General features: G+C 43.6%; 1 protein-coding gene across 1 annotated transcript; it reads left to right on the plus strand.

Annotated features, from left to right (window-relative positions):
- Nucleotides 1-5,435: 5,435 nt before the first annotated feature.
- LOC116360583 (putative per-hexamer repeat protein 5) lies at nt 5,436-6,299 on the plus strand. Its single transcript, XM_031815447.1, has one exon. It carries the CDS (start codon nt 5,436-5,438, stop codon nt 6,297-6,299), a length of 864 nt encoding a protein of 287 aa, XP_031671307.1.
- Nucleotides 6,300-13,452: the final 7,153 nt, after the last annotated feature.

Here is a 13,452-nt window from a genome sequence, read left to right on the forward strand (position 1 = left end):
GGGGCACAGAAAAGTATTTTGATGTTACAGGAATGTTGACAGAACAGCCTTTTTGGGCTCTTTAAAGGTTCCCAGAACATTGCAAGCGATTGTTTCCTAAAATAAAAAATATGCTCAGTGGGATGATATTCATACAATGTTTAAGTGAGATTGCACAGGACATCCCTATGTTGTACGAATGTGGACAGAACAACTGGTCTAAGTTCTTTAAAGGTTTCCATATCATTTCATTCTTTATCAATTGAAGGTAACCCGGTTTTAAAAATGTATGGAAGAATGGAAGTAGTTTTGTGCCAACAAACAAATTGGTCAAAGATATCCCCAATTGATACATTTTTCTGAGCTTTTTTCTATCTTCTAGATATCGGAGAGACACTTCAAAACCTTATTCCTTATGATGTTTTTTAACTGTATTTTTTCCCAATTTATGAATGTGTTATTCAATGCATTTCTCTAGGCTATAGTAGTAAAGGCCAATCATTTTATAACATTATTTTTTAATAAACCTTTTTTCTTATACGTACAGGGGTCCTACATTTCTAAATCAAATAGCTTAATGGTCCATGGTGTGACAATCTTAAAACAATTCCATATGTTAGCTTAGTAGAAGCTTAACCCTATTAAGGGTTGTGTTATGGGAGTTGTCTGGGATGTTGCAAGAATATTCTTGTGATAGTCACATAGGTTGCATTGAATATTCCCACAATGTTGCACAATGTTCCACAATTTCCAAATAAGCCCGTTTCTATGACGTTCATAACATATTGATTTTATGTTTAATATTATATTCCATTGATGTTCAGGCAATAAGCATTTGACCTTTTCTTGGAGGTCCTCAGAACATTTCAAGAACATTTAGAAAATGTTTTAGTTAAGTTTTGTGCCATGGCATTGTCGACTACTTGTTTCTGATTGCATTCTGGAGTGTGCATTATTCCCCTATAATGCATGGTATGCTTACTTGGTAGAATTCAATGGCTAAAATGTATTCTTACATGTCCTATGTCTGAGCTGCTTTCTAAAGCAAAAGTCGAATTGAAAACATTATTGGCATTGTTCAATTAAATTTTCATAATGGCAAGCTAAGACTGATGGTTTGGTTAGCCAAAATAGTCTGTTTATTTCGGTTACCATGGCAACCACCGTAGTAAACTTGTAAACTAGTAAACTTGCTAGCTAGCTACTTCATTGGATGTTGAACACATTTTACGAGCAAATGAACACATTTCTAGCGGCAAATGTGTTAAATTATAGCCGTGGTATAAAAGGGATAATCAACACTGGGCTCTATGTGTTCTCTGGAAAATAATGCAACTCCGTGGAAGGTCAGTTCCGCTAACACATCCTGGAACTCACCTTCCATGTCGTTCATTCTTTTCAATAGAACGCACAGCCCCTCGTTGTTTATCCCTTACTTACTTAATATTACCACAACATTCTCAGGATGCAAATTTGTAGCTCCTTCAAGCATAAGAAATCAGATTGGAATACATACCCATTATGTTTCTCTCCAGATTTAATGGCAATTTGCATTTGAGGACTCCATTGGAGGTAATACAGAGACGAGTGACATTTGTATTTTATTCATAGGACATTTAATCACAATTTGCAAATCATTTAAATCATAAGACAGTTGAACAACATTTAATCATACAGACACAAGTATATTTTTTACACTTCATATGTTGACAATCTACACATGTGAGGTTTGAACCTGCAATGTTACATTTCTAAGCCAGGTATTTTTTTCCCCTCTGCGGCACCAGAGATGCTCTCATACATATTTCTATTTTTCAGAATAAAGTCATGGCAGTATGGTCAATCAGGAATTCCATGCTTCCTTTTTAGCCTTCTTCGACATAACTAACCCAGGGAAATACTGGTAACTAGGTTATTCATCATCACTTCACCCATCCTCTTTATATGCTGCCTACTTCTGGGCCCATATTTATCCAAGACTATGAGGGCTGATCTAGGACCCCTTTTGCTTTTCAGATCATGAAAAATAAGACCCGGGGGACCATATCAAGCATCTAAAAGTAGAAATTATATTGGGTGTGTTTTTTTAAGAAGTTGAACAGTCAGATGAATGTTTTATACAAACGTATAATCATCAGCATGACTGGACAGTTTTTGTGTTATGAGACCATTTGCCGCAACCTAACAAATGTTTGGTGAACTTTCACAGAACCAACTTTGGTTTGCTGGGAAAACCTTACTGGTACATTGTGTTATTACATTACCTGGAAACCTTATGGGAACGTTCGGGGAACGTTCTGAGGTGGTTGTTACAGATGTTGTGCACAATATTTTAGTGAATGTTAGGAGGACATTCCAAGGATATTCCGTTCAAAACATACTTTTTAAAAAAAGGAATGTTTTTGGGATGTTATCATCCTAATGTTAGATAAAACCCTAACTAGAACTTAATAGGAATTTTAGCTAATGTTCTGGGAATGTTGCCGGTTTGCTGGATATCTACTTGGCAGGGTGGGAAGAGCCACATACCCAAACTGCCCCCTTGTTTATTTCCTGTGACACCTCAGAGCAGGAGAATGCAGTGATCACTATCCTTCTTCAAGGCTACCTGAAGGTTCCCTCCGCTCCTCTTCTCAGCCCTCTCTCTCTCTAGCTGTCTGAGGAGAAGGAGAGAGAGAGAAAGAGAGGGATCGAGGTAGGGAGAGAAAGATAGAGCGAGAGGTAGTGGGAAGGTGTGGTGGGCAGGCCGTGAAATGACTCTAACTGCGGCGACACCGCTGTGCTTCCACCAAGGCCTCAGCCTCACTGCTGAAATTGGCACCCCCCCACCCGCAGCTCCCAAACCCCAGACCCCCTCCTGTCTCTTTTTTTCCAGGTCTGTTGCACACAGGGCGGAAAAGATCGTATTTATCACCTGTCAGCATTTGGCAGCCCTGAGTTACGCGACGCAGGACAGCATCAAATTATCATACACAGGCATGAAATTACAAAACCGCCCAGGGACCCCACAACAGATTTTTTACATTTTTTCCCCAAAAAGGATGGAGGGTGTTTGGTGGTGAGTATCGAAGGAAAGGGGTGACAGGTGGGGAGTGGAGAGGTACACTGTGGTGCTGTTGGTGAGTTCTGAGAGGACATTGAAAATCATGTCCTTCATGGCCATTATGGTAAAGTCAAGCCAAATAGGATTCTTGTGCCAAGGTTATGCCTTGTTAGAGCCCAGCCGGACAAAGAACTTAGAACTTCATGAACTATTGAAATCCATCAATGTCGCTGTACAAGTGATGCACACCAGCATTTTTTGGCATTACTGTAGTACTGTTTTAAACTGACACATACAGTATGATACTATACCAATGGGTATGGCATTCAAAGTGTCCCTCTTCACCTTTGGGCCAACTGTCTGTTGGCACCATGGCTCATCCCCTGACGGAGTCTGTGTATGTGTGTATGTGTGTGTGTGTAGGTATGGCATTGACGAAGGGAGAGGAGAGGTGGCTTTAGAGAAGTCCTCCATAATGCTGTGGGTATACTAAATGCTTCATTAATGCCACACACAGGAAACGGAGGGTCAATATTTATAGACTCTGTATTCTACAGGAGAGAATCAAATTAAGTCAATGAGGGACCGGAGATTTCTCTCTCTCTCTTACTCTCTCAATTGGTCAATTCTGCAACAATCGCTGCTGGTTGCTTGACAAAGCTTTAGGAAGCAGAAGGAAGGAGGCTTGTGTTTGTGTACATCTCACTGGTGTTTATGTGGCCGACAAAGCATACAAGTAGCCTACTGTACCACAAAGCAAATCATAAACACTGCTAAAGGCTAAGACCAAACCTATTTCAAAGTCGGGTTGTGACTTTGATCAATAAAAAAATCTGAAGTTTTTGTCTTCAACCCTAGTCTTAAACTATTGAGCATGTCTAAGGTACATTGATTTTGTGTGTGTCTGGAGTGGACAGGAGAAGATGAGACTATTATTTACGTGAGAGAGAAAGACAGAGAGCAAAAGTGTGTATGTGGTTGTGTCTGAATGCATGCATGCGTGTGTGTGAATGAAAGAGAGAGAGAGAGAGAGAGAGATATTCCCATAATTCCTGCGCGTTGGCATGGCTGTTAGGAGCTCAGGTGGTTGAGCGTTTGCCCTGGCCAGGCCTCATCAACGTGAAGGGCGATCTCATCCTTTCTGCATCTCTCCTCTCCTCCGCTTGATTAATTGGGTTCCAAATACGCTGGTGGAATATGTAATGTGCCCCCCACAACACCCCTTCCCCTGCTCCACTCACCTTCCATCCTCTCTTTTCTTCACCACTGTCTGCTTCTCTCTCTCTCTCGCTCTCTCTCTCTCTCTCTCTCTCTCTCTCTCTCTCTCTCCATCCCACCCTCTCTCTCTCTCTCCATCCCACCCTCTCTCATTCTCATTCTCCCTCTTTCCCCTCTCCAAAAACATTAGCATACACTTGGTATTCCATGCAGGCGAGAGAAAAAAAGAAGAAATATGAAAAACAATTTAACAATAATAATGACGCTGATGATAAAATTAATTATGCCTAGGGATGGCAGATGAGAGAAGAGGGAAAGAGGCGGCAGCGGCAGCAGTAGCTCTCTTAATTTGATTCCCTAACGGTGGAGGATATCAGGTGCCATGTGACACAATGAGTTCTGCACAATCTAAACATGGACTGTGTGTGTGGTATGTTGAACAAAGACTACCTTGTTCAATGTGAATGACGGAGACAATGTGTGAATATGTGTGTGTGTGTGTGTGTGTGTGTGTGTGTGTGTGTGTGTGTGTGTGTGTGTGTGTGTGTGTGTGTGTGTGTGTGTGTGTGTGTGTGTGTGTCCGTGATAGCAACACACTGTGGAGGCTACAATCCATGTGTTTGTGTGTGAATGAGTGTGACTGTAATCACTCTGTGTGTGTTTGAACGACAGAGAGGAAGTGTTTCTGCTTTTAAAAAATAGGAAACCGCATCTTTACACAGACACAAAACTCGGTTAACACTGTACACTGAGTGAAATAGCATCCATCTACGTAATGTGGATTTTCTGCTATGTGTTTCTTTCCTCCTTGAAGTGTTCTGTACCACACAGCCAGTCCCCAGGGACAGTGACTGACACATACACTCTTTGTGGATGGGAGTAATAAATATCTCTCTCACGGGGGAACATATCAGAATATTCTCTATATCCTCCACCATCTCGTCCGGATGGCTCCTCCAGCAGAGCCGTCTGGCTGATGTAATAACCTTCTCATTAGGATAAATACATCCATGGGTGTGGCCTGTTTCAGTCTCCCACCAACTCATGTTCCATTATCACGCCTGTCATCAGGCATTTGCTATGCTGTGTCTCTTTGTGTTATTTATACAGCCGATGTGCAGCTCTCATTCTGCCTCCATAATTCAATCTTTATTGACGCTGTATATGATGGATGGGAGAATATCTCCTTTTGGGGATGACACAGGAGATAGTTTGGAGTTTTGATCTGGAGGTGTGTATGGTGGTTAGTCTGTATTTGCCTGTGCCTCAAAGAGATGGGGACGGGGCCAGAGGACTGAGGATGGGGCCAGGAAATGGGACGGGATCAGGGGACGGGACGGGACCAGGGGACGGGGGATGGGGCCAGCGGATGGGGGATGGGGCCAGGGGAAGGGATGGGGTATGGGGCCAGGGGACGGGGGGATGGGGCCAGGGGACGGGACGGGGGATGGGGCCAGGGGACGGGACGGGGCAAGGGAACGGGACGGGGGATGGAACCAGGGGACGGGACGGGGGACGTGGCCAGGGGACGGTACGGGGTATGGGGCCAGGGGACGGGGTATGGGGCCAGGGGACGGGACGGGGGATGAGGCCAGGGGACGGGGGATGGGGCCAGGGGACGGGGGATGGGGCCAGGGGACGGGACGGGGGATGGAGACAGGGGACGGAGGATGGGGCCAGGGGACGGGGGATGGGGCCAGGGGACGGGGTATGGGGCCAGGGAACGGGGCCAGGGGACGGGACGGGGGATGGGGCCAGGGGACGGGGGATGGAGACAGGGGATGGGACGGGGGATGGGGCCAGGGGACGGGACGCGGGATGGAGACAGGGGACGGGACGGGGGATGGGGCCAGGGGACGGGACGGGGGACGTGGCCAGGGGACGGGACGGGGGACGGGGCCAGGGACTGGGACGGGGGATGGGGCCAGGGGACGGGACGGGGGATGGGGCCAGGGGACGGGACGGGGGATGGGGCCAGGGGACGGGATGGGGGATGGGGCCAGGGGACGGGACGGGACGGGACGGGGGATGGGGCCAGGGGATGGGACAGGGGGAGTGATAGAGAGAAAAAGAGAGTGAGAGAGAAATGAGGGGGGGTTGATAGAAATGAGAGGGGGCAGAGACCAGTGGCTGCATTGAATTAATTTGCGGAGGTTTGTGCGACGGCGAGGCATCCCTTTTAACGATCACTAAATTGTTTTCTGACAGAACCCCACCAAGCTATTTCTCCCCCCGACATTTGATTTACATATGATCTTTAAACACCGGCAAGGGTGCGCTAGCTATTTGGTTATCATTCAAATCACTCGCCTTCCGTGTCACGCGCTGGGATAGGTCACTTTCCACACTCTGACTCCTGAGACAAGCTGGGAGAGAGGGAGGAGAGAGGGGGAAAGAGGAATGTATAACTAATGAATTAAATTGATTTAAAGGGTGAAATCAATTCCTTTGCTGCCCGCAATGAAGACCTAGTGGTTCATTTAGCTAGGACCCTGCAAGCATGAGTATTAGCAGCCAAAAAGGGATTGGGAATGTAATTGGTGCTAAATGAAGTAGTGTACAGTAATGGGTGTAGAAACACTCTGAGGGAACCAAATGAAGTAGTGTACAGTACTGGACAACCAACTCAGTGGCCTTGTGTTTAGAGGATCTGCCCTCAGATAAGAAGATTGGGTGTTCGATCCCCCGCTGAGTCCTACCAACTGTATACCTTTCGCTTCCCGGACATGTCTGAACACTATGAATACAAATGTGTATATAAATGAAAAATATGATGTTATGTAAAAAAGTACCATGCATGTAAACATCTATTTGGAGGCGGGGTTTGGGCCAATAATAAAAACTAATACGAACAAAAATAATATTTATTGTATATCTGGAATTGCATATCAAAGTGGGAAGTTTTAGAATTGAATAAGGGGTAAAGTATGGAATTGAATAAGGGGTAAAGTATGGAATTGAATAAGGGGTAAAGTATGGAATTGAATAAGGGGTAAAGTATGGAATTGAATAAGGGGTAAAGTATGGAATTGTTTATAATATCTAACCTTAGGTGCTGAAAAATGCATTTACATGCACACAAACAGTAAAGGGGGCTTGCTGTACATTATGCATGCTCACACACACACACACACACACACACACACACACACACACACACACACACACACACACACACACACACACACACACACACACACACACACCAACTATGTCCTGATTATTCATTTCTGTAGCGTTATAAAAGGGCCATTTATGATGTGTCTATGTCTGCAGCCTGACGAGGAGTGAATCTAGGGGAGATGCTGATTACAGAGAGGCCAATTACAGAGTCCAATGCAGACGCCGGGGTCCTGCACGTTATCGCAATTAAGGCTGATCTTTAGAATGGGAGGCACTTTTAGGAGAGCCTCTCTCCATCAAAATGGAACAGCTGAAAAGCAGAGTGACAAAATGACATTATCTGCCTGCTTGTTCTACACCACAGTTAATGTGAAGTGAGGTTTCGACATTAACAGGAGTCATAGTAAATGTAGTGCAGCATCTTTCAGACTGAGCTACATTAGGATGAAGCTTCATGTCAACTGTCAGTGTTAGCTGAGAGGGAAAAAATATAGGGCTTTGAAACCATTACAAACAATTGACTGACAAACCTCAAGAAAGACAACTAAGAAACAGTGTGGGTTCCACAGACTATTGTTTAATGCATTATGTATGAAAAATAAAACGAATGAAAGTCTGTGTATTTTGTGGTTGAAATATAAAAGTGTAAAACATACATTTACAAACATGTATTTATGTGGTGGTTGAGAAATCATATTTTGTCACAGTAAATATGGTAGTCTTGCTGTTTTTCTAAACCTCCATAGTCTGAACTCTTCAAGTCTAGTTTTATTTCACCAGTTCAAATTTTGAATGTGAGTTTTTTGAGGAGCAGTATGTGAAAATGTCTCTGAACATCCCATACCAAAGAGGAAATATATATTTTAATTCAGCAATCATACAGGGAGGGAGAAGTACCCAAAAGATGAACACTCAAAATGAAATCTGCATGAAATCCGCAAATTATTCTCAGGGATCTGCCTTGAATATAATGAGCCCCTCTACAATCCTTCACATGATTCGGTAGGGTGTGGGAGAACTAGACAGTAGCTCTTATCTGAAAATAGCAGCAACTGAATAATAGAGGACCACTAAAATCAAAGAAAACAAAATAGGCATTGATTTCCCCTCTTTCTCTGCTTTTATGAATGTGTTCCTCCATCACTCCCCTTCCCCATCCCTCCAACCTGCATCACTCCCCTTCCCCATCCCTCCAACCTCCATCACTCCCCTTCCCCATCCCTCCAACCTCCATCACTCCCCTTCCCCATCCCTCCAACCTCCATCACCCCCCTTCCCCATCCCTCCAACCTCCCCTTTCCCCTTCCCCATCCCTCCAACCTCCATCACTCCCCTTCCCCATCCCTCCAACCTCCATCACTCCCCTTCCCCATCCCTCCAACCTCCATCACTCCCCTTCCCAATCCCCCCAACCCTCCTCCCATTCCTCCTCCCTTCCCCTTCCCCATCCCTCCAACCCTCCTCCCCTTCCCAATCCCTCCAACCCTCCTCCCCTTCCCCATCCCTCCTCCCCTTCCCCATCCCTCCTCCCCTTCCCCTTCCCAATCCCTCCTCCCCTTCCCAATCCCTCCTCCCCTTCCCCCCCTTTATAACCCTCCTCCCTTTCCCCAGACCTGTGTTCTTCCATCCCTCCCATTCTTCCCAAGACCCCGTTTCCCAGACTTCATTTTTACAAGACAGGTTTTAGTGAGTCACCAGAACACAGAGAGAGAAAATTAGGGGGGGGGGAGTGATTGGGAAGACCAGGGTCAGTGTTTATTTTCACCCGTAGACCATAAACAACCTGGATGTAATCTCAAACAGAGAAATGCCAAATAACTTCAACCAAACCTGATTAAAAGGACAACAAAATAAACTTATTGGCAGCAGCAAGTTTATTTTCATTACAATCTTTTTTTTACTCTATAGCTGTGCAGTATTTCTTAGTTAAGTAACCATAAACACACTCCTAGAAATGTATTCACAACCCAATAAGCCCCAATACAGATAACCTTGTCATCATAAAGCTGCTGCAGAGTCTCCCACTGTTATAAATGATATCCTGTTTTGAATACATTGGCCACATCAACTGTCTGGTCTCCCTTCTCTGGTACTCTAATCCAGCGTGTCCCTTCTGAATGGATATATGAGAGGGGAGGAGAGTGACCCATTCAAATTTCACCCAGTTTCCAACTGAATTGACCTTTCTGATATTGACATCTGGTACGTAAAAAAAAATATTGCATATTGTGTGAACAGTCTAATATTTCTAGCTGTATATCTATACTATGTGTGTGCAATGTAAAAAGATAAAGAGTATATGTGACAGACAGAGAAAGAGGCAGAGATAGAAAGAGAGAGTGAGAGAAAGTGAGAGAGAAAGAGGCAGAGAGAGGGTACGGAGAGAAAGAGAGAGAAAGGAGAGAGAGAGAGGGGAGAGAGAAAGAGATGCTGTGCAGAGCAGGCTGATCACTAGAAATAGACTTCGATTTCAGATGTTTGAAAAGGTCCTGAGAACGCCAATACATGCCGATACATAGCCACACGGAATTGATACCTAAACTTGTAACCACACAGAATTAACCCTGCAACCATGCGTAATTAAAACAAATAGTAATACATTGACGTTCAGCCATAATACGTCAAATTTCACAGTGAAACTATGAGATCTTGTTGAAAGAGAAAGCAGTGAGCAGGAGCGTTATCAAAGTGGCTATGCATTTGAATGAGTTTATTGATCCTCCAGCAGATCAATGCTATATTTATAACGTAGGGGAAGGCTGAATCAATGCATACTTAATGATTAAAGAGGCGGGTGGGAGTGGGGCAGGAGGTGGGAGGGGGCCAGCCAGGAGTGGGGGGTGGGGGCAATAGAGTAGTACAGGCTTGTTAAATAATTAGCATTTACATTTTCTGTCTACTCAGCACTGGTGGGCATGTGCATTTGAAATGTTTTAGTACAGGGGGTTATATATCATTTACATTATGCCTTATTCACTGAAAAAGACACTGTCAGTCAAAACCCCGTAGGTGATGCATTATGCATGATGTCCAATATGAACCATAACCATGTTCAGTAAACAACTCCTATGAAGTTACATTTAAAAAAGATACATGTACTCACTGAAATAGAATAGCCATTCAGGGACATGCATGTAGCAAGGGTCTTAAAAGTAATAATGTGTCCTAAATAAGAATAGGATCAAAAAGAAAACAATTTAAACTTTAACATTCAGTATGGTTAAACAATTTGAATAATTTATAGTTTTAAAGGTCTGTATTTTACCCACACACAAAGCATGAATGCATGCAGCAGATGAGATGACAGCCCCAGTTTGAGAAGGCTGCTCTTGAGGGCTCCATGCTCTCTTCTCCCCTCACAGCTACCACGCTCTTCAATTAGCATTTCAATTGTTTTTTGTATTGTTTTGTTTCTGTCTCTTTTTTTTGCATGGGTACATATGTTCAAAGGGCTAGTCATTACTGATCCCCTTGATGATTTAAAGAGAACTTTATAATTACATTCTGGTTTTTTTGTTGTTGTATCATTTAATGTAGTTTCAAAAAATATCATCCAAAGTTTATTTCATGTTTCACTCACATAGAGAGATAAATGATGAATAAAAGGATTAGAATAAAGATTAAAATAACGTAACAACATTATGTTGCCAGGGCAAGCCCACTGATTACCCAGTAATAACACAGCATCTTTTTGTCTTCATTAGGAAACACACAGTACATGGTGAAACTAGAGGCATGTCTTCATAGACTATGTGAATAATGGCAAAAATGATGGAGGACACACTCACTTCTCCCCTTATTTTTTTGCACTATCTCTATGCACACTCACAGGACTCTACACACTCACGCACTCTGACACTCCAACACACGCGCATAACATGCACACACATTTATACTGAGTCTACACACATGTACACACACACACACTCGCGTACAATCATCATTTCCGCTGCTGCTATTCTGTTTATCATACTGTATATCCTGATGCCTAGTCACCTTATCCCTATTCATATCTACCTCTATCACTCCAGTATCCCTGCACATTGGAAATATGGTATTGCAACAGACACTGTATATACATTCTTACTTTCTCATGTTCTTCTCATTTCTTATTTTTTATTTATTTAGTGTTTTTGTTCTACCTTATGTTATTTTTAGTGCTACATTGATATTGATTATTGTTTTGTTGGGTTTGGAGCTTGAAAGAAAGGCATTTGATTGTACTTGTGTACGTGACAGTAAAACTTGAAACTTCAAAATAGTGGTGGATGAACAGCTATTAAAACACTGCTAACTCCTGGAGGTTAATAGGTCAACAATCAGCCCAGCAGGGGTCAGAGAGAGTGATAGAGAGGTGCAGCACCAACACCAACAGCTCCCTCCATGCAACTATTTATAGACTGGAGCAGACCTCTATCACTATAATCAAGCAAGAGCAATATGATAAATTCAACATTCGATTCGATTTAATTGTGGTGTTGAGAAATCTGTTACATGACAGACGATTTGTAGACGTGTAGTACAACACATTTACATGTAGGATGTAAAATAATATTTTTTCCATCAATGTTTTTTAATGATACCACTTTTTGGGGAGATTGTGGGGAGGCTTGACCAAATCTGTACATTCCATTCTTTTCATTTTTTGATTTATCAAGGGCTGAAGCTTCTTGTATTACATTCTGTGTTGTTGACTGTGTTTGTTGTAACTGTCTTGTTTGTAGATATCCTTTTTTTTGTTTGTGAAAATTGTATATTTTTAATACAAAAAATGCTAACAACCTTTTGATCGATTCAGTTTGAATGCTTTGCATTTTACGATTATTCAAAGTCTTTAAAAGCAGTGAAACCATCTCTGTCTTTCTCCTAAACAAAGATACGGACGTAGACATAAAGTGAGGCCAAAATGCTAATGTTTAAACCTCTATTTGGCTATGATTGCAATGATGGTGGAATCGCAGACTTCAGTGGAAGGAGATCTCTCAGCTGACCTTTCAACCAGCTGAAGATATGTAGGCTACTCATTATCTGCTAGAAGAGAGAGAGAAGGAGGGAGGTGCAATATGATGCAACTGTCCCACAATCCAACAATATCTCACTCTCAAAATCCCTTGCATTTAACCTCCACTGGGTTTGGATATAAATGTAAATCCAAAATGTCCCAACCAATCAACTAAGGTGATTCAAGACATGAGAGAAAAATAAAAAAGCTCAAGTTCTGCTGAAGCTAGACATGTGACAGGCGTGAACCCCCAGCTCTCACCCTTTAGACACATGTCACAGGGCCTGGCGGGGAGGATGGAGGAGAGTTCAAGTGTCATGTCATGTTCAGGTCTTTCCATTCAGAGTGGTCCCACAGACCACATAACTTTTAACTGCTTTCTCCTGGCTGGGGAATCTCTGTAAGGATCCTTCTGTGGGCCTGATTTGCTGTTTGACTTTTACAGCATCCTACTGCAGACTGGAGGAGTGGACTCACTCACTGCTCCATCCTACTACAGACTGACTGACTGAAGGAGCTAGCAGACTCACTCACTGCTCCATCCTACTGCAGACTGACTGACTGAAGGAGCTAGCAGACTCACTCACTGCTCCATCCTACTGCAGACTGACGATTACAGTCTTCTTGGGTATGATGCTACAAGCTTGGCACACCTGTATTTGGGGAGATTCTCCCATTCTTCTCTGCAGATCCTCTCAAGCTCTGTCAGGTTGGATGGGGAGCATTGCTGCACAGCTATTTTCAGGTCTCTCCAGAGATGTTCGATCGGGTCCGGGCTCTGGCTGGGCCACTCAAGGACATTCAGAGACTTGTTCCAAAGCCACTCCTGCGTTGTCCTGGCTGTGTGCTTCGGGTGAACCTTCACCCCAGTCTGAGGTCCTGAGTGCTCTGGAGCAGGTTTTCATCAAGGATCTCTCTATACTTTGCTCTGTTCATCTTTCCCTCAATCCTGACTAGTCTCCCAGTCCCTTCCACTGAAAAACATCCCCACAGCATGATGCTGCCACCACGGTTCACCGTAGGGATGGGGCCAGGTTTCCTCCAGACGTGACGCTTGGCATTCAGGCCAAAGAGTTCAATCTTGGTT

This window comes from Oncorhynchus kisutch, linkage group LG3, assembly GCF_002021735.2.
Source record: "Oncorhynchus kisutch isolate 150728-3 linkage group LG3, Okis_V2, whole genome shotgun sequence".
NCBI lineage: Eukaryota > Metazoa > Chordata > Actinopteri > Salmoniformes > Salmonidae > Oncorhynchus > Oncorhynchus kisutch.

What these genes read in the sequence shown, in the direction of transcription:
- LOC116360583 (XM_031815447.1), top strand. Translation starts at nt 5,436, where the DNA reads ATGACACAGGAGATAGTTTGGAGTTTTGATCTGGAGGTGTGTATGGTG.